The following is a 22,653-nucleotide window of genomic DNA, read 5'->3' as shown; positions in this document are numbered from 1 at the left end:
CAAAGACAGGTAGTTTTGTGTGTTTTAGTTGCTCTTGATTTTAATAATCTTTTGAATGCTTTCAGCTGTTTTTTAATAAAGATTTTGAAAATGTTTTATGTTGTCCTTCTGCAAAACCCTGCTTCGGAGTTTTGCTCCAACCAAAAAGTATACAATTTATCAAATAAATAAATGCATTCTCACATGGGCAACCTTTGGCTGTTTCTGTGTCTCTTACCTCAGTACAGTAGGTTACTTTGGAACCAGAACAAAAATTAAAGAGGTCCATGTTGTACCACCCAAAAGGGCAGCGGAGATTCTTCAGCCTGCTAGGCCAACCCATTTGGCCAGTGTGTCCCATTTTGACTAAGCCACACCTATCTGCCCTACACCTGAGGTAATATGTGAAGTCAGGTGTCAAGCTGCCAGGGACTGGACTGAGTCACTGGCAGAGGAAGAGGAATGCGGGGGGAGCACACCACCCCTGGCAGCGCGATCCTGGTGGGGTGCCATTGCGGCTGACCCCTGCCGCGTGCCACGCTCCCAGGACACATGTCACACCCCTGTGGACGGTGCACCATGCCCCTGGGACGCACACCAGCCCCATGCCCACCTGCTCTCCCCGCCCCCCCCAGTGCCAGAGCATGAAGCTCTGCCACTGGACTGAGGAGGAATGGTGGAGACCACCCTCCCCTCCCCCTGAACCTTCCAGAGAAGAGGAAGGTAGTATAGATTTAAAACAGTAGCCTGCAGACAGTCGCGGCTCATAGACAGAAGAGGGGCAAAGCTGGGAAATAATGTGTGAAGAGGAGGAGGAAGAAGCAGAGCATTCCAGACCTCCCCTTCTCCCAGAATCCAGTGAGCAGCGAAAGTAGGAGAGCAAAGAGCTATGAGGCAAATGGCCTTAAGCGGCCACTGTAAGGGGGGTGGTGCGGGGGACGACTGAGAAGGGAAGGAGGGGTGGAGATTACATGGAGCAATGCCATTACTCCAAGAGGCACCATTCGTAAGCCTCTCTCTGTGAACATTGAATAAAAGACTTGGTAAGAGCCTTTTTTGTCTAGTTATCCCTGGCAGCTTGCCAGGAGGCGGGGAGGATCAGATTCTCTGAATCAGGTGAAGAGGTAGTTGAAGAGTTTGGATTTGATATCCCACTTTATCACTACCCAAGGAGTCTTAAAACGGCTAACATTCTCCTTTCCCTTCCTCCCCCACAACAAACACTCTGTGAGGTGAGTGAGGCTGAGAGACTTCAGAGAAGTGTGACTAGCCCAAGGTCACCCAGCAGCTGCATGTGGAAGAGCGGAGATGCAAACCTGGTTCCCCAGATTACGAGTCTATCGCTCTTAACCACTACACCACACTGTTGAAATGATGTTTGCAGGCACCAACAAGCCCAGGCCCCCATTTACACAGTTCTTTCAAATGGTGTGGTCCAAAATGGGTCATCTGATGGCACTGAACAAAATATCTAGGTTCATTGGGATGGTGTAGAAACAAAGTTTGGACTTGCTGGCCAGATCACATTTCTCCACCACAGATCTACAATTTTTAATGGCTCAGAAAGAATGCCCACAGTAATGTAACCATGTTATAGGTGACCTTAAGCACCTGCGGCGGACCTGTAATCAAGCTGTTTATATACCAAGGAGAGATATCATTATACTGAATACCATTACAGTGGTACCTCATACCACATACGCTTCAGGTTACATACGCTTCAGGTTACAGACTCCGCTAACCCAGAAATAGTACCTCGGGTTAAGAACTTTGCTTCAGGATGAGAACAGAAATTGTGCTCCAGCAGCGAGGTGGCAGCAGGAGGTCCCATTAGCTAAAGTGGTGCTTCAGGTTAAGAACAGTTTCAGGTTAAGAACGGACCTCCGGAACGAATTAAGTACTTAACCTGAGGTACCACTGTATACTGAATGGAAGATGGCAGGACCCCCAACAACATGCTCTATGGGCATTCCCATACACTCTGGCACTCGTCTGGTTGTGGCAGTAGCGGTTTAGCCATGCTGACCACACAGCCTAGAAACCTTAAGAACTTAATTCATTCTGGAGGTCCATTCTTAACCTGAAACTGTTCTTAAACTGAGGTGCCACTTCAGCTAATGGGGCCTCCTGCTGCCGCCACATGATTTCTGTTCTCATCCCGAGGTAAAGTTCTTAACCTGAGGTACTATTTCTGGGTTAGAGGAGTCTGTAACCTGAAGTGTCTGTAACCTGAAGCGTCTGTAACCCGAGGTAGCACTGTATATGGACAAATGGTATCTCCCTTGGCCTGAAAGATGACCACCGGACCCCATAGTCGCCTTTGACTGGAGTCCAAGGATCATTTACCTCTACCTCTACCTGGCTTTAGGCGCCAGGCCCGTTGACAGATTAGCTCTGTGCTCCAAAGATGTCAGCTAACATGACGTCAAGGCTGGCAACATCAACACCACCATGTGGGAATGCCTTGCAGATGACCACAGTGTCTAGAAACAGACAAGTTGTGCATCCACAGCCATGACCAGAGGAGGAATGACCGCTGGGAGGGATGCAGAGAGAAGTAATGCCATGGGGCATTTACACCAGCAGAACTGGACGCCTTCGTCTGCCCCAGGCACTGCAGCCTTCCAACAGTTTGACTTCACACCCAAAGGTTCACCCCTCCAATGTCTCCTGAGACAAAGCCACTTCCGAGCTAGGGAGAAGGTGGGGTTGCAGGCTTCACGCCCCTCCCCACTCTCGTGGGGGCTGGCTTCAGCCCCTGCGATACCAGGGAATCCTCGGATGCGTCATACCCCGGGCCAACCAATCGGCCAGCTCGGGGGGCATGGCCTCGCCTACTTAGGCCTGGCGTGGCCGAGGTTCTCCCTCTTTCCCACACCGCAGCTGACCTGGTTTTCCCTTCCCTCCCACCCGCTAGGCTAGGCTCTCTGACGTTGCTATCTACTTCAGTTGGTCACCGTCAAGGGGCCTGGTAGGAATTTTCCCAATTGGCAGATTGGCACCAGCCACTTGGTTTTCGCCTACCTCGTAGCAAACCGTCACAACTCCACGGTATTGGCGGTTAGGCATTGGTGGGGTACTGTAGTATTGTTATGCAGATGGGGGGGGGGGAGGAAGTGCCATCACCTTCCCCCAAATCAAAGGGTAGTCCGTTAAAGGATTCCGGGGAGCGTGACCTTGTCCTAAGTCTATGGAGGTGTAGGCCCATGGCACACCCCCGTGCGATGACCCCGGGGGGAGGTCCTAGTTGACGTGCCTCAGCAGGACTCCCCCTACTGGTGGTTAAGCCTCACCGGCCTTCAAGCGTGCAGGCTGAAGCCGGTTAGTTGTTAGGACCAATGCCTAAGCCAATACTGCTCAGTTCCTGTAAAGTTGTGGCCTAATTTGATCCATTAACTCGAATACTTGTGTCTCGTGTCTTTATTTCTGAGGGGGGAGGCGGGAACTTGCCATGCAAATGGATGGCAGCTCCCAGCTCCCAGGATTATATTGCACATGGCTTCAGTGTAGAGATGCTTGCAAAGGCTTTCTCATTCACTCCAGGGAAGAATCAGCCTCATGCCTTCAAAGAGAAGCCCATGCAGTGCTACCCTTTCTACTGATGTGAAGCCTACTCACCTGAGAGCTTTAAATGCACCTGAAACTCTACATTCGGGTGACTAATGTTAAAGGGCTCAGCCCATACGTACCAATGCGGAGTTCAAAGTTGTTGAACGAATGCTTGTTGATCTCTTGGATGCTTTCGTTCAGCGCTATGGAGAAATCCGCTAGGGCACATAAGTGCCCCCATTTATCTTCGCATTGCTGGGGAGGGAATGAAAAGCAGAAAATTCATTGCACAAGTCAGGCATATAACACCAGTCCTGAGATGACCTGCATTGGCTCCCAGTATGTTTCCAAGCACAATTCAAAGTGTTGGTGCTGAGCTTTAAAGCCCTAAATGGCCTCGGTCCAGTATACCTGATGGAGCGTCTCCACCCCCATTGTTCAGCCCGGACACTGAGGTCCAGCTCCGAGGGCCTTCTGGAGGTTCCCTCCCTGCGATATGTGAGGTTGCAGGGAACCAGACAGAGGGCCTTCTCGGTAGTGGCACCTGCCCTGTAGAATGCCCTCCCATCAGATGTCGAGGAAATAAACAACTATCTGACTTTTAGAAGACATCTGAAGGCAGCCCTGTTTAGGGAAGTTTTAAATGTTTGAAGTTTTATCATGTTTTTAATATTCTGTTGGGAGCAGCCCAGAGTGGTTGGGAGGCCTGGCCAGATGGGCAGGGTTTAAATAATAAATTATTATTATTATTATTATTATTAGGCATAGGTCAGCTGCCCTCCACTCACATTTCATACAATCGGGATCTTGCTCCCTGTACCACTAGAGATTAATTTTATTTTTTATTTGTTTGCCACTTAATTGCAAATAAACACCCAGATAAAATGTTTCTATATCACCAGGCCTTGGGCTGATTAACATTCTAAAGCCTTTTAGATGCAATTTTTTTTGGGGGGGGGTATTGTTTTTAAAAAAATGCATTTTGTGTTCTCAATTTGCATTTTTGTTGTTGTGAAGTACCCTGTGATCTTTGGATAAAAGGTATTATACATATACATATACATATACATATACATATACATATACATATACATATACATATTTGCACACATACACACACCAATATTGTTCAACCAGCATGTAGCCATGACAGGTGAGAACAAATATCTGTTTTGTTCCAGGAAAGGCCAAACTGCATATATTTAAAAGTGACTCCAATGTCCTGTACTTTAGAATATGCATTAGAAAATACAAGCTCTCTTTGTTAGGCAACAGAAAACTCTTTACCTGTTTTTCAGGTGATAACCCGGACACAGCCATGTAGGTGCTGCCAATGGTTTTGATTTTTTCAATATCTTGAAACCTTTCTTCACCTAGCAACTAACAAAGAAAAGAGTTCATTGAATCGCATTTTATTGGATGCACAGCTCCCAAACGGTTTTTTATTTTTATTTTTCATCACGTGGAAGGTGTCAATTCAGTAGCACTTTGCAGAAGGGCTAATGACCTGTGGTTTTTTTTTTTAAAAAAAGCATAACTGTTAGGAAACATTTAAGAATGTTAAATTCCATGGAATATGCTGCAACTCAACAGGTTTGCCCCAGTATGTGATTATCTAGATATGCATTTATGTGGTTGCGGATGGGACAGAATGAAGATGATGGTATTTTGTGTTAATGTTTGTGCATTTGCACACACCTGCACTACAGGTGAAGCTGAACTGGCCTTCCTTCCCTGGCAGATTGCGGAGGTTGGAACTCTCTGCTATTTACACAGAACATTCGTATCCTGACCCCATAACCAGAGTTCTCTGGGCATCCAGCTATGAAATTGGCAGCATGCAACCCAGGCATAAAAACACAAATACAGCATAAAACAAAATGACCCAAAAAAGCCTGTTTAGCCTATAACATCATGTTGGAAGATTGGGAAAGGTTATGGAAAATTGATTTACAACTCACAGATTGTTCTTTGTTGAAAGAAAACTATATGAAGATGATGTATAGATGGTATATAACACCAGTGCAGTTAGGAAGAATGTATAAAACCGGTTCAAATCTGTGTTGGAAATGTAAGGGAAAAAAAGGGACTTTTTATCATACGTGGTGGGATTGTAGTAAAAAAAAAGGGGGGGGAATGATATATAATGAGTTGAAGAAAATGTTCCAATGCTTTCTTGTTAGGGATTGTAGGAAAAGACCTGCCAAGGAAATTAAAAAAACATTTTCATGTATGCGACAACGGCGGCAAGAGTCTTAATAGCACAAGGATGGAAGAATGAGGAAATCCTGACTAAAGAACTGTGGCAAGAGAAACTGATGGATTACGCGGAATTGGCAAAACTGTCACATAAACTGTGACTTTAAAGAAGAATGGGAACATTTTAAGAAGTACTTAAAGAAATAACTAAATGAACTGGACTTCCTTCGCAGGTTTTGAATAAACATTCACAAACTCTTTATTGGTAATATACCGATAGACAAATTGAGGATCTTTACAACTTTATAACATGCAGAGAATAATATGTGCTGGGAAACTAGAGAGAGGAGCTGAGGGAAGTCTGGGGGGTGGGTGGGGTGGGAGGGATGGGTTGTTCTTTTTAGGGGAGGGGGGAGGGGGGAAATGGGGGGGAGAAATGAGGATGATGGGTTTTTAATGAATTGTTATGTCAAAATTCCTCATAAAAAATACTTATAAAAAACCCCCTGTTTTTGCACAAACCAGCATACCCTAGCGACTGTTTCCTGACATGAGCCACACAAGCTTGCAGTCACTGCCCCTGCCAGCCCCCAAATATTCATTTCCCCACTGTAATGGGAAACCTCTCCCAGCGACCAGTTGTGCTAGCAGAGGGGTTTCTATACATTTTATTGGGTTTTTTTTACATATAATTTCCAACAGTCATATAACATAACTTTTCATCTTATACAATGTTTTAGACTTTCATCAACACCTCTGATGATTTTTCGTTCTTTATCACTTATTCTGCATTTCACCATTACTCTTAATTGTCATTACCCGTGACTAATAATTCTCCTCATAGTCTTCCTTGCAATATTTTGAATACAGTGGTGCCTCGCAAGACGAAATTAATCCGTTTTGCGAGTCTCTTCGTCTAGCAGTTTTTTCGTCTTGCGGATTAGGAAGAACTTCCTGACAGTAAGAGCTGTTCGACAGTGGAATTTGCTGCCAAGGAGTGTGGTGGAGTCTCCTACTTTGGAGGTCTTTAAGCAGAGGCTTGACAACCATATGTCAGGAGTGCTCTGATGGTGTTTCCTGCTTGGCAGGGGGTTGGACTCGATGGCCCTTGTGGTCTCTTCCAACTCTAGGATTCTATGATTCTATGATTAGCGCTATTAGCGGTTTAGCGGCTATTAAAGGCTTAGCGGATTAGCGGCTAAAAGGCTATTAGCGGCTTAGCGGCTTAGAAAAAAGGGGGGGAAGTGAAAAAAAATCGGAACACTCGCAAGACGTTTTCGTCTTGCAAAGCAAGCCCATAGGGAAAATCATCTTGCGAAGCAGCTCAAAAACGGAAAACCCTTTCGTCTAGCGGGTTTTCCGTCTTGCGAGGCATTCGTCTATTAATCTCATCACCTACATTGCCAAGTAAAAATGCTTCTGGTTTCTTGACAAATGTATATTTCAACATATTTTTCATCTCATTATATATAATTTCCTAAGTCCTGTTTCATATTTTTAACTATCATTTTAGCTTTCTTTTTGTTCAATTTAAAAACTGCTACATGTCCGAATCTAATACTTCCTTGGCACTAATTAATGGTTCTTCTATTGTTAATACCAAGTCATCAGCAAAGGCTTTCGCTTTATGTTCCTATGGTAGCAGAGGGGTTTCTGGCTTGAGTTCTGTAGGGACTCAAGCCTCCCAGATGCCACCTCCCATGTCTGGGAAAAACACAACGCCACACTCTGATTTTGCATGAAGTGAAAGATTGCATTTTTATGACTCTCTCGATCAGTTCGTCATCTCTGCACCCAACAGCAATTGATGACTAGATGACACACTGTTTGCCACACACTCTGTAAATCCAAACTGTGCTTTGAAATCTTCTGTTAGCATGACACTGCAGTCCTGTCTATGCTCAAGGTCACTGCAGCCGTGCCCAGAATGCAGGACCCGGGCTTCTTAAAGCGTGCTTTACAGAACGGCACAAATCTACAGACTGCTTGGAAACTTGACATGCCCTGCAAATGAGGCTTAATTCCCCCCCAGTCATTAATGATGATGATGATGATGATAATAATAATAATAAATGTTGCAATGGCCATAATCTGCATTTTGCACCAGGATAATAGATGCCGTGTAAAGCAGTTTGATTTCACACTCCCTGCACACAAATCTTTGCAGGATCGAAGGAGAGAGAAATGATCCCTGTAATGGGGAGAAAACTTAAAGCATTTCATGACAATATCAATATTGGTATTACCTGCACTGCGGGAGAGAGGAGGAAATGGAGCAATTAAGATTAGATGGGATAAGCTCAACACTTAAATGAGAGCAAAACTAGTGATGACTGCGTGTGAGTTTGAGAGAGAGGGTGCGAAGAAAGGGAGGGAGAGAAATCACACTGTTTGATTCTTAAGAAAGCCACTTCTGCCCTAAGGAGGAGATGGGGTTGTGGGCTTCTCGTCCCCTCCATGCGCGCGGTGGGTGGAGGCCAGCCCCCCGGCTGCGTCGCCCCCTGACCAGCCAATCGGCTGGCTCGGGGGCGTGGCCTGCCCTATAAAGGCAGGATCTCCCTCTTTGCCGCCGGCCAGCTGTTCCTGCTTTTCCCACCCTCCCGCCCTATAAGGTTTTTCGTTCCTTGACCTTGCTATGGACCTTGGTTGGTCGCCGTTGAGGGGCCTGGTAGGAATTTTTCCACTTGGCAAATTGGCACCAGCCACTTGGTTTTTTGCCTACCTCGTAGCAAATTCTCGCAACTGTCTGGGTATTGGCGGTTAGGCATTGGTATTGTTCTGTAGATGGAAGAGGGGAGGTAGCGCCATCACCTGCCCCACATATTGAAGGGTAGTCAGGTAAAGGATTCCCGGGGGCGTGGCCCTGTCCGAAGCCTAGGGATGCCCCTTAGCGCTGACCCCGGGGGGAGTTCCTAGTTGACGTGCATCAGCAGAACTCCCCCTACTGGTGGTTAACCCTTCCCGGACTTCGAGCGGACGGGCTGAAGTCGGATATGCACTGGTACCTCGGGTTAAGAACTTAATTCGTTCTGGAGGTCTGTTCTTAACCTGAAACTGTTCTTAACCTGAGGTACCACTTTAGCTAATGGGGCCTTCTGCTGCTGCCGCGCCGCCAGAGCACGATTTCTGTTTTTATCCTGAACCAAAGTTCTTAACCCAAGGTACTATTTCTGGGTTAGCGGAGTCTGTAACCTGAAGCGTATGTAACCCGAGGTACCACTGTAGTCGGTTAGGACCAGTGCTTAAGCCAATACAGCTCCTCACCTGTAACCAATAAAGTTGTGGCCTTTTTTTTACCCCATTAACCTTAATAATTGTGTCATGTACCATTATTTCCACCTGCAGGGGTTGGGGGTGGGAACTCGCCACGCAAACATAAGCCCAGCTGGATCAGGCCAAAGTCCCATTTAGTTGAGCATCCTTATCCCACAGTGGCCAGGTAGATATCTATGGGAAGTTCACAAGCAGGACCTGGGTGCAACAACCATCTCCCATTTGTTTTGGAAGCAGCAAATGGTTCTGGATATAAGTTGCTGGAAACTTGTGCTTGGAGCCAGAATGCAGCAGCTAGACTGGTGACTGGGAGCGGCCGCCAGGACCACATAACACCGGTCCTGAGAGATCTGCATTGGCTCCCAGTATGTTTCCGAGCACAATTCAAAGTGTTGGTGCTGACCTTTAAAGCCCTAAATGGCCTTGGCCCAGTATACCCGAAGGAGCGTCTCCACCCCCATCATTCAGCACCGAGATCCAGCACCGAGATCCAGCGCCGAGGGCTTTCTGGCGGTTCCCTCCCTGCGAGAAGTGAGGTTCTAGGGAACCAGACAGAGGGCCTTCTCGGTAGTGGTGCCCGCCCTGTGGAACGCCCTCCCTTCAGATGTGAAAGAAATAAGCAGCTATCTTCTTTTAAAAAGACATCATCTGAAGGCAGCCCTGTTTAGGGAAGTTTTTAATATTTAATGCTGTGTTGTTTTAAACACTTGATTGGAAACCGTCCAGAGTGGCTGGGGAAACTCAGCCAGATGGGCAGGGTATAAATAATAAATTATTATTATTGTTGTTGTTGTTGTTGTTGTTGTTGTTGGTTCCCTGTAGGCATGGACCACTGGCTTGACCCCCCCATACTATCCTTATGTTCTTATTGGCTCAGGAACATAAGGCCAGACCCTTCATTCGCTGTGCGAGGTCACAGCTGCGGCATTTAATTGAACTGTCTCAGCTCCTTTCCTTCATTTAAGCCTGCTGAAAGAGGCTTCTGGTGGAAGTCAATCAACTGCGTCTCCAAATCAAAAACAGATTAACAACTGGCAAAGGACTGCATCACCTCCTCTTGCTTCCCAAACTGATCGTTATATATACCTAACGATGTCGGGAGTCGCCCCTAATTGGATCCTTTATAAATTAAGCGGTCAGTGCAAGAATAGAAGGTTAAGTTTCTCAATGAGGCTGATGCTTTCTGACTTTCTTGGCACCCTGGGAAAATCCTAGCCAGTGTTGCACTTCTTATGTGCTGTTGCAGGAATTTATGTATAGGTTGGGGGGGGGGTTGCCCCTCCAGCAGATCTCATGCACATGCAGCCCACTACCAAAACCAGCACAATCGCTTTTGTGATTTGTCCCCACAAAACACTTCATCACAGTTTCTTCCTATCTATTCAAAGGGCCTTTGCTGCAGGATACCAAATGTAACAATTCACTGATCAATGTCTCTGTGTTTTGGCTCACTGGGAAAACTTCAGAAATTCATAGACATGTAAGCTCAGCTACTCAGCAGCCCCTCTGCCTGAGTGATAATTCTTGGCCTCCTGATACCTGAGTGCCAGACAGGTAGCCATTCCAGAAATAACAAACCCAGATGAAGACAAAAGCGTGTGATTAACTTGGCTGGGAAACAGGGAAATGTAAATATCTTTTTTGTTACACTTGATGGGTGTTTGGTGGAGGGCAAGGAGAACCATGGGGCAGAGTCCAGGATGCTCAGATTACTGCCACTAGACCTCCCCTTTCATGATGTAATCATGATGTATTAGTGATGTAGTTTGGGGGGGTGTAACATGGGGATTCACAGCTAATAAAAGTTTTGGGGCTCTTGTTCGGGGCTTCCATCTTGTTCCACCTTGTGGAAGTCCTGTTGCGACAGTCTTCAATAAAGACTAAGCCTACTGGCTGCTGTTTTGCTCTGGTATTCCTGGCTGGTGTCCTTGTTTTTTTGTCCAAGGGAGCCCTCAGATTACTCCATTAAGAGTGCTCAAATGGAATAAGGGCCAGATCAGGACCAGGTAACTTGAGAAGTCACCCTACCCCTTAAATATCCAGTAGGCAGCTGCGTTCTGCAAGAGATTTTCTCCTTGAAGTCCGTCCCCCCCCAAATATCACAGTAACTCAGAGTAGGTCCTTCAACGTGACTGACCTTGTTCTGTGGAACAGCCTCCCCACTGAGATATGAGGGGAGGCCATCGCCTGTACCCCCTCTTGAAACATTTGGAGTTGTTTTTGTCTTAGGTTTAAAAACAATGCAAAATGAACGCTATTTCCAGTTGTTCTTTGCATTGTTTAAAAAAACTATTTTAGCTGTTATTGTTATATGTTTGCATTTTACCTTAAAGCACATGTAAAAGGCATTTCATGATTATTTAATATAATTACTAATATTGTTGGATATGACGGGACCTGCTTTGTTTTGAAAGCCTGCTGTTTTGCTCCAGCTGCAGCGCGAAAAACAAAGCCGTTAATAAAGACACCGATAGCTGGGTAAGAACTTGGGCATAAAATTGAGTTTTTATATCGATAGACACAGTGGGAGAGGATTGCCGGCAGTGTTTGAAAAGCTGAACACCTCTTTGAAATGTCTCTGAGCTGCATTACAACACAAGCTATTGAACGTTCCCATCTTAAAGGCTACCTCTGTCATGCCCTCGGCTTGTCGATCTATACAGATTTGTACAATTGCTCAAAATGTCACCTTGAAATGAGGGGGGGGGGGAGTCAGAGTTTCAGGAACATTATTTCCTTCAGCTTGAAATGGCAAGCTGGCAAGGATGCCCAGGTAGAGGCTTCAGAGTGTGAAGAGACAAACTGGAACAACCATCCCATCTCTACCGTCTGAAATGGCTTCCTGGCTTACCCAAGGAATTGCACTTTCAAGTAGCTGGCACGCTTGTCTCTGGATATATCCTTTGATCTGCATTTCCTGACGTTTGTGCACATTTAACCAAGACACACAGCAGCCCAGAATCCATGAGAGGGAGCCCAATGAGAGAGAAACTCAAAAAAAAAGTCAGGGAAATTCAACAACGGAGACCTAACAGAGGTGTTATCTCAGGACTCTGAGACACAAACTGTATTTTGAGAAGCACTGCCATATGCCAGCGCTGGACACCTGTGTTGTTTCAAGCACAGGGAAGACGTATTGCAGAAATGAGGAGCCTGAGAAGCAAATGCGGCCCCTTAGGTCTCTCTATCTGGCCCCTGGGAGGCCCCCAGGCCACATAACCTCTCCCTGGGCCACATTGCTCCCTGCCCTGCTTCTGCCCTGGCTAGAATGCACCCTTGAGCTCTTCTGATTCTCAGAGCCATCTTTCCTATATGGCTCAGTGGTTCGTTGCGCCAGGGCGCCGGCCTCCCAGGGGCACCCCAGTGAGTGGGGGAGCTGCGTGGCTTTGCCGGCAGCCTCCCCTTTCCCTGCACTCCTGCCAGCTGCTCCCCGTCAAACATGTGGCTGGTGGGCATGCAGCTTCCCTCCCAAGCCTTTCCTGCAGCAGCATGGGGGAGAGTTGCGTACCCCCTCCCATGGCTGGCAGTGTGCAGTTTTGCCCCCCCCCCATTATCCATGGTAATTTGGGGGTGCAGAGTGGATATTTGCACCCTGGCGCTGCAACTGCTAAAGATGGCCCTGCTGATGCTTCTTACTAGCCTGGATGGAGGGCAGAGAGGGGCATGTATGGAAACTAGCCAATTGCACAAGGTGAAATTTACATTTGTTGCTCTGCCCACTTCTATCCCTGTTCACTACTGATCCGTGGCCCCTGCAGAGTTGCCGGGAAGGGAATGCGGCCCTTGGTTTGCCAAAGAGTCATCTCCCTTGCCTCATTGTTACCAGAATAAGCAGTTGTGTTTGGTGCTATATACAGTGAGGGGGGGGGGAAGTATTTGATCCCCTGCTAAATTTGCCCGTTTGCCCTCTGACGAAGAAATGACCAGTCCATAATTTTAATGGTAGGTTTATTGTAGCTTTGAGAGACAGAATAACAACAGGAAAAGCCCCAGAAACCCAGAAGACAAAAGTCAGGGTTTTCCTGTTGTTATTCTGTCTCTCACAGCTACAATAAACCTACCACGAAAATTATGGACTGGTCATTTCTTCATCAGAGGGCAAACTTAGCAGGGGACCAAATACGTCCCCCCCCCCCCCCGACTATATATATATACCTTTTTTTTTGCACCATAACACTCACTTTTTTCCTCCTAGAAAGTAAGGGGAAATGTCTGTGCGTGTTATAGAGGGAATGCCTATGGGTGGCAGGGGGGATCTGCTGCAGTCGTGAGCAGAGGATCCATGGTTTCCCTTCCTTCCCTCCTCCGTGGCTCGCTTTGAAACAGCAAAGCAGGAGAAGAGCCGCTGAGTGGGGAGGAGAGAGGGACAGAGAGCCTGCTTCTTTAAAGGAGCAAAGTGGGAGAGGAGAGGAGCCACTTACACGAGTGTAAGCGGCTCCTGCCCAGTTGGTTCCTTTAAAGCAAGCAGGCTCTCTGTTCCTCTCTCCTCCTCACTCAGCTCGCTACATAGCAGCAAAGTTTTTCAGCTCGCTAAGCCGGGGATGAGCGGGGAGGAGGGAGAAAAGCAGAGCCTGCTTGCTTTAAAGGAGCAAAGTGGGAGAGGAGAGGAGCCTTCTCCTCTTATACCCCTCTTCTGCATTATTAGTAGCATCCTTCTCCACACGCCTCACGCGTGCTCCTTGTCCCATGAGTGCTTTTCCTTCCCTCCCCACTTAAAACGTGGTTACAAAGCATGGATCCACATGGATCCTCAGGAATTTTGCACTGGGTCACCCCAAATTCACATCAGATCACATAGCATGTCCATGGCTACATCTTGCACCAAAAAAATCATGCACCCACTGTTGCCTGGGGCCGCAGTGGTGCAAAAACGTGGTTACAAAGCATGGATCCACATGGATCCTAAGGATTTTTGCATTGGGCTACTCCAAACTCACTGTCAGATCACATGTCTGTGGCCACAGCATGAACCACAAAACTCATACATCTACTGTTTCGTTTAGAATATTTTTTTTCTTGTTTTCCTCCTCTAAAAACTACATGCGTGTTATGGTCGGGTGCGTGTTATAGAGCGAAAAATATGGTATATACAGTAGCACCTCAGCTTACGTTGCCCTCGGGTAATGTAAACTTCAGGTTGCGAAAGTGGCAAACCCGGAAGTGTTTTGCTGTGCGCGCATACACAGAAGCACTCTACCACACCGCGCGCATGTGCAGAAGCGGTCCCCCTGGTTGCGGAAACCTCAGGATTTGACCGGAGCTCTGGAACGGATCCCATCCGCAACTGGAGGTACCACTGTATACATTTACATCACTGGAGTCTGGCAGCCAAAGCTTAGGCTATGTGTCAGGGATTCTTTAGTTGTGATTTCTGTACTGCAGGGGGTTGGTCTAGAGGACCTTTGGGGGATCCCATCTCTACAATTTTATTTCAAATTAATATTCAGAGTTCCTCCACTTTGGGTCTCCTGCTTGCACATTTTTTCTTCCGGCTCTGCCTCTCACATATCCTTCTCTTACAGCTTCTTTTCCAACCTTTGCTTCCCAAACATCCCAGCTTCCCTTGCTGTTCTGCTTTCTTGGGCTGCTGCCTTCTTTCCAAAAGCCCTCGACTTTTTCTTTCCTCTGCCCTTCTGTCTGTTCTGTAGGATGCATGCGACTGAGCCAATGGCAATGAGAGTCCTTTCAGAGGAGAGCAGCTGAGCCAATCGGAGTAAGGAAATCTTTCACCTGCCTTCTGTGCAGCTCGGCCAATCATTGCCCGATAACTCATTATCAACCCCCGCCTCCCAAAACCCCCTCAGCACATTACCATATAGATTGAAATAAAAGCAGCCGAAATCACTGCATGGAGGTTAAACTAATGTAATGACTGAGCTGGTGCAAATGCCAGGCCTCCCGACCCTGACCGCCTGTTTTCTTAAATTTCATTCCACTGCACACACACACACACACACCCGCCCGAAAACGCCACCAAGGGCTGCGAAATTACCTCATCGAAGTCTGCAATGATTTCGTTCAGCAGACGCAGACATTCCACTCCCTGGTTGTTCATTTCGGTCTGGGAATAGAAGTCGGCAAAGCCCGGGATGGAAGCAAACATGACGCCGACAGCGTCGTAGGACTGAGAATACAGTTCCTAGGGATAGTGGAAGAGCAAAAGGACAGAGGAGAAAAATGAACCTCAGTGACATATTGTAGGTAGCAGAATAAAGGGAGCGGGCAGCGAGTTTCATTGCCCGCAGTTAACACATCATAGAATTTTGTGCATCTTGTGAGCAAGAGGAAGGACAGGTGTGTGGTACTTGCTCATCAATTAACCCTAGAGGTAGATCAATAATAATAATAATAATAATAATAATAATAATAATAATAATAATAATAATAAATTTATTTATACCCCGCCCATCTGGCTGGGTTTCCCCAGCCACTCTGGGTTGCTCCCAACAGAATATTAAAAACACAATAAAACAAACATTAAAAACTTCCCTAAACAGGGCTGCCTTTAGATGTCTTCTAAAAGTCAGATAGTTGTTTACTTCCTTGACATCTGGATGCTGTTTAGTTGGAATTCCTGCATTGCAGGGGGTCGGACGCGATATCCCTTAGGGTTCCCTTCCAACTCTACAGTTTTATGATTCTGTGATATACAATGGTAGATGAAGGACTGAGCCACATTAGTCAAAATACAGCGTTATAAATGCGTCATAACACTGTGACACCAGATGGCGCTGAAATCACAACTCAACAATATTTTCAATTGCGAGCTTTACAACTTTTTTTTTTGCAGAGCGTATTCAGAACGTTTCTTATAGCTGTTTAAACCTAGCCCTAGGATGCAGGGCTGGTCTCTGGCAACTGGCTTTGGCTGCCATGAAAGGGCTGCAAGGTTTAATGTATGTAAAAGGTAAAGGGACCCCTGACCATTAGGTCCAGTCATGACCGACTCTGGGGTTGTGGTGCTCATCTCGCTTTATTGGCCGAGGGAGCCGGCGTACAGCTTCCAGGTCATGTGGCCAGCATGACTAAGCCGCTTCTGACGAACCAGAGCAACGCCGTTTACCTTCCCGCCGGAGCGGTACCTATTTATCTGCTTGCACTTAGACGTGCTTTTGAACTGCTAGGTGGGCAGGAGCAGGGACCGAGCAACGGGAGCTCACCCTGTCGTTGGGATTCAAACTGCTGACCTTCTGATCGGCAAGTCCTAGGCTCTGTGGTTTAACTCAGAGCGATACCCGCATCCCTTATTGTATATAAGATGTGCTTAATTTATTTAGAAGTCACAAATACAGCAAGGCCACTAGATACAAGCAAGAGCCTGCATGTGTGAGCCACGGGCCTTGCAGTGGCAGGGAAGCTATTTAATGTGCAAAATTGTTTGTGCCCATCACCTCCTTATGTGGCTGCAGGGGTCTCAACCATGCCGTCAGCACAGCGATGCTTATGGAACAATTCATACAACGGCCACAGATGGGCGGGGTATAAATAATAATAATAATAATAATAATAATAATAATAGCTTAGGGATTATGCACAAACTTAAAACCATGGAGAGACCTGGTCTTAACAGAGACATTGGATTCTTATCTCATTATACATGACTAAGCCATTTTTCACCTTCTCACCCCTTGCCTTTTCCTGTAAGACCTATTGCAGTCGTTAAGAGTCGTCAACAGGCTCATCTCAGCTTTCTGCCTATCTCCCATTCCCACCACCCTTCTGAGTAATACCCCTCCCCACCTTCTCACTATATAGAAGGATCTGGCAACTTCTGTTTCAGTGTATCTGAAGAAGTGTGCATGCACACGAAAGCTCATACCAAGAACTAACTCAGTTGGCCTTTAAGGTGCTACTGGAAGAATTTTTTTTTATTTTGCACAAAAAAGTGTTCACTCTTCCATTCCCCTTTCCTGGAGAGCAGTGAAGCTCACATTTTAGGTAGAGTAGATGAGCATTTTCTGCATTAAAGCACAAACAAGCCAGTGAACTGATTCACAAATCTTCAGCAGGCATGATAATGAAAGAGGCTGAGAGAGAGAGGAAAGGGATTATTATGTTGAGAGATCAGAGACAGAGTCTGAAAATAACAGGCATAAGTGGCAAACTATGCAGAGAGTGCTCTCTGCACAGCGAGAACAGATGTAGCTTAGCATAACAATGGCCTGGTTCCCAAGTCGCATTAAACCGTAGTTCAAAACAAACTATGGGTTGAATGTTCTTGGGTCATGTGGCTAACATGTTTGCCCTGCGTGTGCCCCTCAATTTGCAGGCGATGAAAATAAGGCAGGGGGCATTTTATTTTATTCCTTATTTAATATTCCATTTATACCCCATGTTTCCTCAAGGAAACGATGGCTGCCCACCTCACCAGATGGTCCTCACAGCACCTTTTGAGGTAGGCTGAGATACAGTGACTGGACCAAATTAACTTCATGGCTGTGTGAGGATTTGAACCCCAGTCTCCCAGGTCATGGTCCGATACCCTAACCCAGGGGTAGGCAACCTAAGGCCCATGGGCTGGATGTGGCTCAATCGCCTTCTCAATCCGGCCCGTGGACGGTCCAGGAATCAGCGTGTTTTTACATGAGTAGAATGTGTCCTTTTATTTAAAATGCATCTCTGGGTTATTTGTGGGGCCTAGGAATTCGTTCATTCCCCCCCCCCTTTAAAAATATAGTCCGGCCCACCACATGGTCTGAGGGACGGTGGACCGGACCACGGCTGAAAAAGGTTGCTGACCCCTGCCCTTACCACTATATCACCCTGGTTCATTTCACTTATTTTAAGGGGAGAATCGTCCAAAATTCCCGCATTTGGGACCTTCTTTCATCTTGGTGTCAGGAGCAATCAGTGGCTGTTATTACAATAAAAATAAAAATAGTAATACTGCACCCCCCAATCCATTGTTTGCAGTGGAGGTGTTTATTATGGTAGTTCATAACAAGGTCTAACAATTAAAAATATATATATGGGAGGCAACCCAGAGGGCAACAAAATATCACCTCAAGGACCGCCTCTTCCCAGATGAACCGACCCGGACCCTGAGATCATCTTCTGAGGACCCCCTTTGTGTGTCTCCTCCTTGAGAAGTCCAGAGAGTGGCAACACGAGAACAGGGCCTTCTCTGCAGTGGCTCCCTGTCTGTGGAATGCTCTCCCCAGGGAAGTTCACCTGGCACCTTCATTATACACCTTTAGGTGCCAGGCAAAACCGTTCCTTTTTAACCAGGCCTTTGGTTGATCTTATTGACATCCAACACCCTTTTAGAATGTGGCTTTTTTGGGGGGGGGGTGTGGTGGTATTAGGTTATTGCTTTTGGTTTGATTTTATATGTTGTGGTCTTGTTGTGAACCGCCCTGAGACCTCCGGGTATAAGGCGGTGTATAAGATGAATATAATAATAATAATAATAATAATAATAATAATAATAATAATAATAATATCATCTTCAAAACTAAATCTTGACACTAGGAAAACACCCACTGTCCTAACGTCATGGTCAAAGCTGAATGTTCCTTTGAAAGAACTGTAAGTGGGATAGCTCAGCTGGTGGAGCATAAGATTCTTAAGTTCAGGGTCACGGGTTTGAGCCCCACTTTGGGTGAAAGATTTCTGCATTGCAGGGGGTTGGACTAGATGATCCTCGTGGTCCCGTCCAACTCTATAAATCTGTGATTCTGTATGCACAGTGTCAGCAGAATTGTTTGCTGCAATACTCAGGGAGAGCATTCCACAGACGGGGAGCCACTGCAGAAAAGGCCCTGTTCTCACGTTGCCACCCTCCGGACATCTCAAGGAGAAGATACATGAAGGAGGGCCTTCATGATCTCAGGGTCCAGGTAGGTTCATACGGGAAGAGGCAGTCCTTGAGGTAATATTTTGTTGCCCTCTGGATTGCCTCCCATACATTTTTAAAAATTGTTAGACCTTATTATAAACTCCTTAGTGGTGTTTCACTGTTCAGGTGAGTGGCAGAGTGTAAGGGATTGGTGACAAGTTGTGCTTTATCTCTAACACAGTTCATTTCAGACTTGGAATTTGGGTTTTCTTGCTCCATGGTTGAAATATACTCGGAGTAGAGATTGGATTTCATGCTCTTTATTCAGCTCATAGTGATGAGGAGGAATGAAAGTTCCCCCAAAGTATCTGCTTTATATATATTATTTACACAATGGGCCGCACGTGATTGGCTAATTCTGGGATTCTCCTGTAGGCCAATCACGTTGTGGATTCACTTCCATCTGGAACTGGATTGGGTGGCTCCTGTAGACCAATCATACTGCTGCATTGTTCTAGGACCAATCAGACTGCTGCATTCTGAATCCTATTGTTCTAGGACCAATCAGACTGCTGCATTTTGGATCCTATTCAACTCGGTACATAACAATGGTTATTATAAATAAGGTTTTAGAACTCTTGGCTGGGACCCAGACATGCATCCATGCACTGAAGAAAACTGTGTGTTAAGCCAGAGCTTTGCTTGCTGTTTTCTTTCCACTGCTTCCCCCATTTTGCTGAAGAGGCAAGCCTTTTCAGCAGCTTGTCTCTTCAGCAGCATGAATTTCACCATCTGTGAAGGCAATCACAAGAGAAGACCCAACTGCACAAGATTTTTAAATGCTGCCCATTCTTAGGTGAAACCAGAGCCAAAATATTACATACTTCATTATCTCGGTCCTTTTCCAAGAAGTGACGGGCAACGTGGCTCGGAAGGATATTGCGCAACATGTTTTCGTTGTGTTCTCTTAACTCCTTCATCTCGTTGATTTCTTCTTTGGCTTGGCCACGCCACAGGAAGTCCAACCTGGCTGTGTATTCAAGCTGTAGAGGTGAGGAGAGGAAGGGGAAACGAATTAAATGTTAAGCCACTTAGGGTTTTGATTACGTGAGCCAAGGCACGTAAGTCAGGCACTGTGAGTCAGACGCCAGTCTCACTTGGAGATGGGCCTTCCCTTCCGCATTTCATCCTCACAACAGACCTGTGAGGTAGGGATGCCATATTTTGAAGAGCAAAAAAGAGGACACATTTGCCAACTTCTGCTTTTAACTACAGATCCCTGACGACTCTCATTTCATTTTTTAAAAAATGATATTTATTGAAACAAAAGAATTTTTAAAAAATACACATAAAAAAATTACAAAAAACAAAAAAAAACAAAAACATGAGAAGAAAAATAAAAAATAAAACCATCCTTATCAAATTCTCCAATTTCCATTACCTTCTTTCCATGACCTCCTCCTCCTCCCATCTCTTGTATCTTGATTAATGATTGTCGCAGCAAATCCTTTCCATAATTCATAATATTTTATCATTACGTTACCTTACTCTATTCTCATTTTATCTTATAGAGACGACCTTAGAGCTTAAAACTTAAATCTTTTTTACCAACTTCTCATAACCATTACCTTTTTGCCTAGTTCTTTAAACATTTTAACAAGAGCCAAGTAATTTCATTTCAACATTTTCCCAACATTCATAAAACCTTTCTAGTAATAGTAATACAAAAAAAGTACAATAGAATAAAAGCAATCCAATCTTCTTCCAGCGTCCCCTCCCCCCGGTCCCAGGGTTGTCAGTCTTTTTTTTTTTTGTCTGGCACTCTCATTTCAACACCTCTACTATATGTAGGCTATAGAAGCTGTGATATATTGCTGGTAGCAATGTTCTTAACTTTCAACAAAATAATAATAATAATAATAATAATAATAATAATAATAATAATAATAATACATATTTCTCCCTCACTTGCCACGTGAAAGTATTTGGGCCCATGTTCCCATCCTTGTGAACACAAGTGTGCACAGAACAATTGATTAAACTGTTGAACAATTGATTAAACTTGACATCTTTCTGCAGGGCCTGCAAGACAGAGCTGTTCTGCCTGGCCTTTGGTTTGGACTCAGTCTGACCCTTATGTTTCCCTCCCCTTATGGCTTTGATCTATGGGCGACTATTAAAATGAGGCTGCATTTTAAATTATATTTTAACCTGTATTTTAATTTTTTTAAAAAAATGTCGTTTTACTGGTGTTAGCAGCCCTGAGCCCAGCTCTTGTTGGGGAGGGCATGGTATAAATAAAAATTATTATTATTATTATTATTATTATTATTATTATTAACAACAACATGTACATTCTATTCATTAAAAACAGTGAGGAGTGGGAGTGCAGTGCGACACATAGGGCTTTAAAAATTGTTTTTATTAAATATACAGTGGTACTTTGGTTTACGAACTTAATCCATTCCGGAAGTCCGTTCTTAAATGAAAGAGTTCTTAAACCAAGGCGTGCTTTCCCATAGCAGTGATGGACTCAATTTACAAATGGAACATACTCGACAGGAAGCGAAACATGTTCTCATTCCAAGGCAAAGTTCACAAACCAAAACACCTACTTTTGCAGTGTTCTTAATCCAAGTTGTTCACAAACTAAGCTGTTCTTAAACCAAGGAACCTCTCTCTCTCTCTCTCTGTGTGTGTGTGGACAAAGCCATCAATGGCTCCTAGCCATGATGGCTCTGTTCTGCCTCCACAGTCTGAATATCAGTTGCTGGAAACTACAGAAGAGTAGAGTGCTTTTATGCTCGTGTCCTGGCTATGGGTGTCCTACAAGCATTTGGTTGGCCAGTGTGAGAACAGGATGCTGAAGTAGAAGGGCCATTGACCTGGTCCAGCGGATCCTCTTCTTAGGTGATCATAGAATCATAGAGTTGGAAGAGACCACAAGGGCCATCGAGTCCAACCCCCTGCCAAGCAGGAAACACCATCAGAGCACTCCTGACATATGGTTGTCAAGCCTCTGCTTAAAGACCTCCAAAGGAGGAGACTCCACCACACTCCTTGGCAGCAAATTCCACTGTCAAACAGCTCTTACTGTCAGGAAGTTCTTCCTAATGTTTAGGTGGAATCTTCTTTCTTGTAGTTTGGATCCATTGCTCCGTGTCCGCTTCTCTGGAGCAGCAGAAAACAACCTTTCTCCCTCCTCTATGTGACATCCTTTTATATATTTGAACATGGCTATCATATCACCCCTTAACCTCCTCTTCTCCAGGCTAAACATGCCCAGCTCCCTTAGCCGTTCCTCATAAGGCATCGTTTCCAGGCCTTTGACCATTTTGGTTGCTCTCCTCTGGACACGTTCCAGTTTGTCAGTGTCCTTCTTGAACTGTGGTGCCCAGAACTGGACACAGTACTCCAGGTGAGGTCTGACCAGAGCAGAATACAGTGGCACTATTACTTCCCTTGATCTAGATGCTATACTCCTATTGATGATGCCTCACTTATGCAGAGAGGCCGCATTTATGTGGGTACCTGCCATGGCAGGATTGGGGATCCTGTACAACATGCATGTATAATAACCAGTGTTATATCTGAACATTCCATACCAGCTTTGAAAATACACGTGCTCAGACCACTCAGGGGACAAGGTTAAAAAAAAAAAGGAATGGGATTGCTTTAAAAACTGCCTGACAAAATATGGTTCCCAAAACAATACTTGGTTGTGCTTAGATTAATCTCACAGTGGGGAATGGGGAAAAAACCTGATGTTAATAAATGAATACAGAATATTTGTCACTTAAGTACAGTGGTACCTCTGGTTGCGGACGGGATCTGTTCTGGAGCCCTGTTTGCAACATGAGCAGAACGCATCCCAA

At 45.5% G+C, this 22,653-nt stretch overlaps 1 protein-coding gene across 2 annotated transcripts in view; it reads right to left on the bottom strand.

The window, feature by feature from the left end:
• ADCY8 (adenylate cyclase 8) overlaps positions 1-22,653 on the bottom strand; it is a 142,224-nt gene that overhangs the window by 1,526 nt on the left and 118,045 nt on the right. For both annotated transcript variants that reach the window (XM_083516550.1, XM_083516551.1), the window contains 4 exons: positions 19,663-19,821; positions 14,993-15,139; positions 4,816-4,908; positions 3,669-3,783 (listed from right to left, as the gene is read on the bottom strand). In XM_083516550.1, the coding sequence (XP_083372676.1) occupies positions 3,669-3,783; positions 4,816-4,908; positions 14,993-15,139; positions 19,663-19,821 (514 nt within the window). The remainder of the gene's footprint in view (positions 1-3,668; positions 3,784-4,815; positions 4,909-14,992; positions 15,140-19,662; positions 19,822-22,653) is intronic.

This window comes from Podarcis liolepis, assembly GCF_965112155.1.
Source record: "Podarcis liolepis genome assembly, chromosome: 8".
Classification (NCBI taxonomy): Eukaryota; Metazoa; Chordata; class Lepidosauria; order Squamata; family Lacertidae; genus Podarcis; species Podarcis liolepis.
The sequence above is the reverse complement of the archived record's forward strand: the minus strand, read 5'-3'. Positions and strand labels throughout refer to the sequence as shown.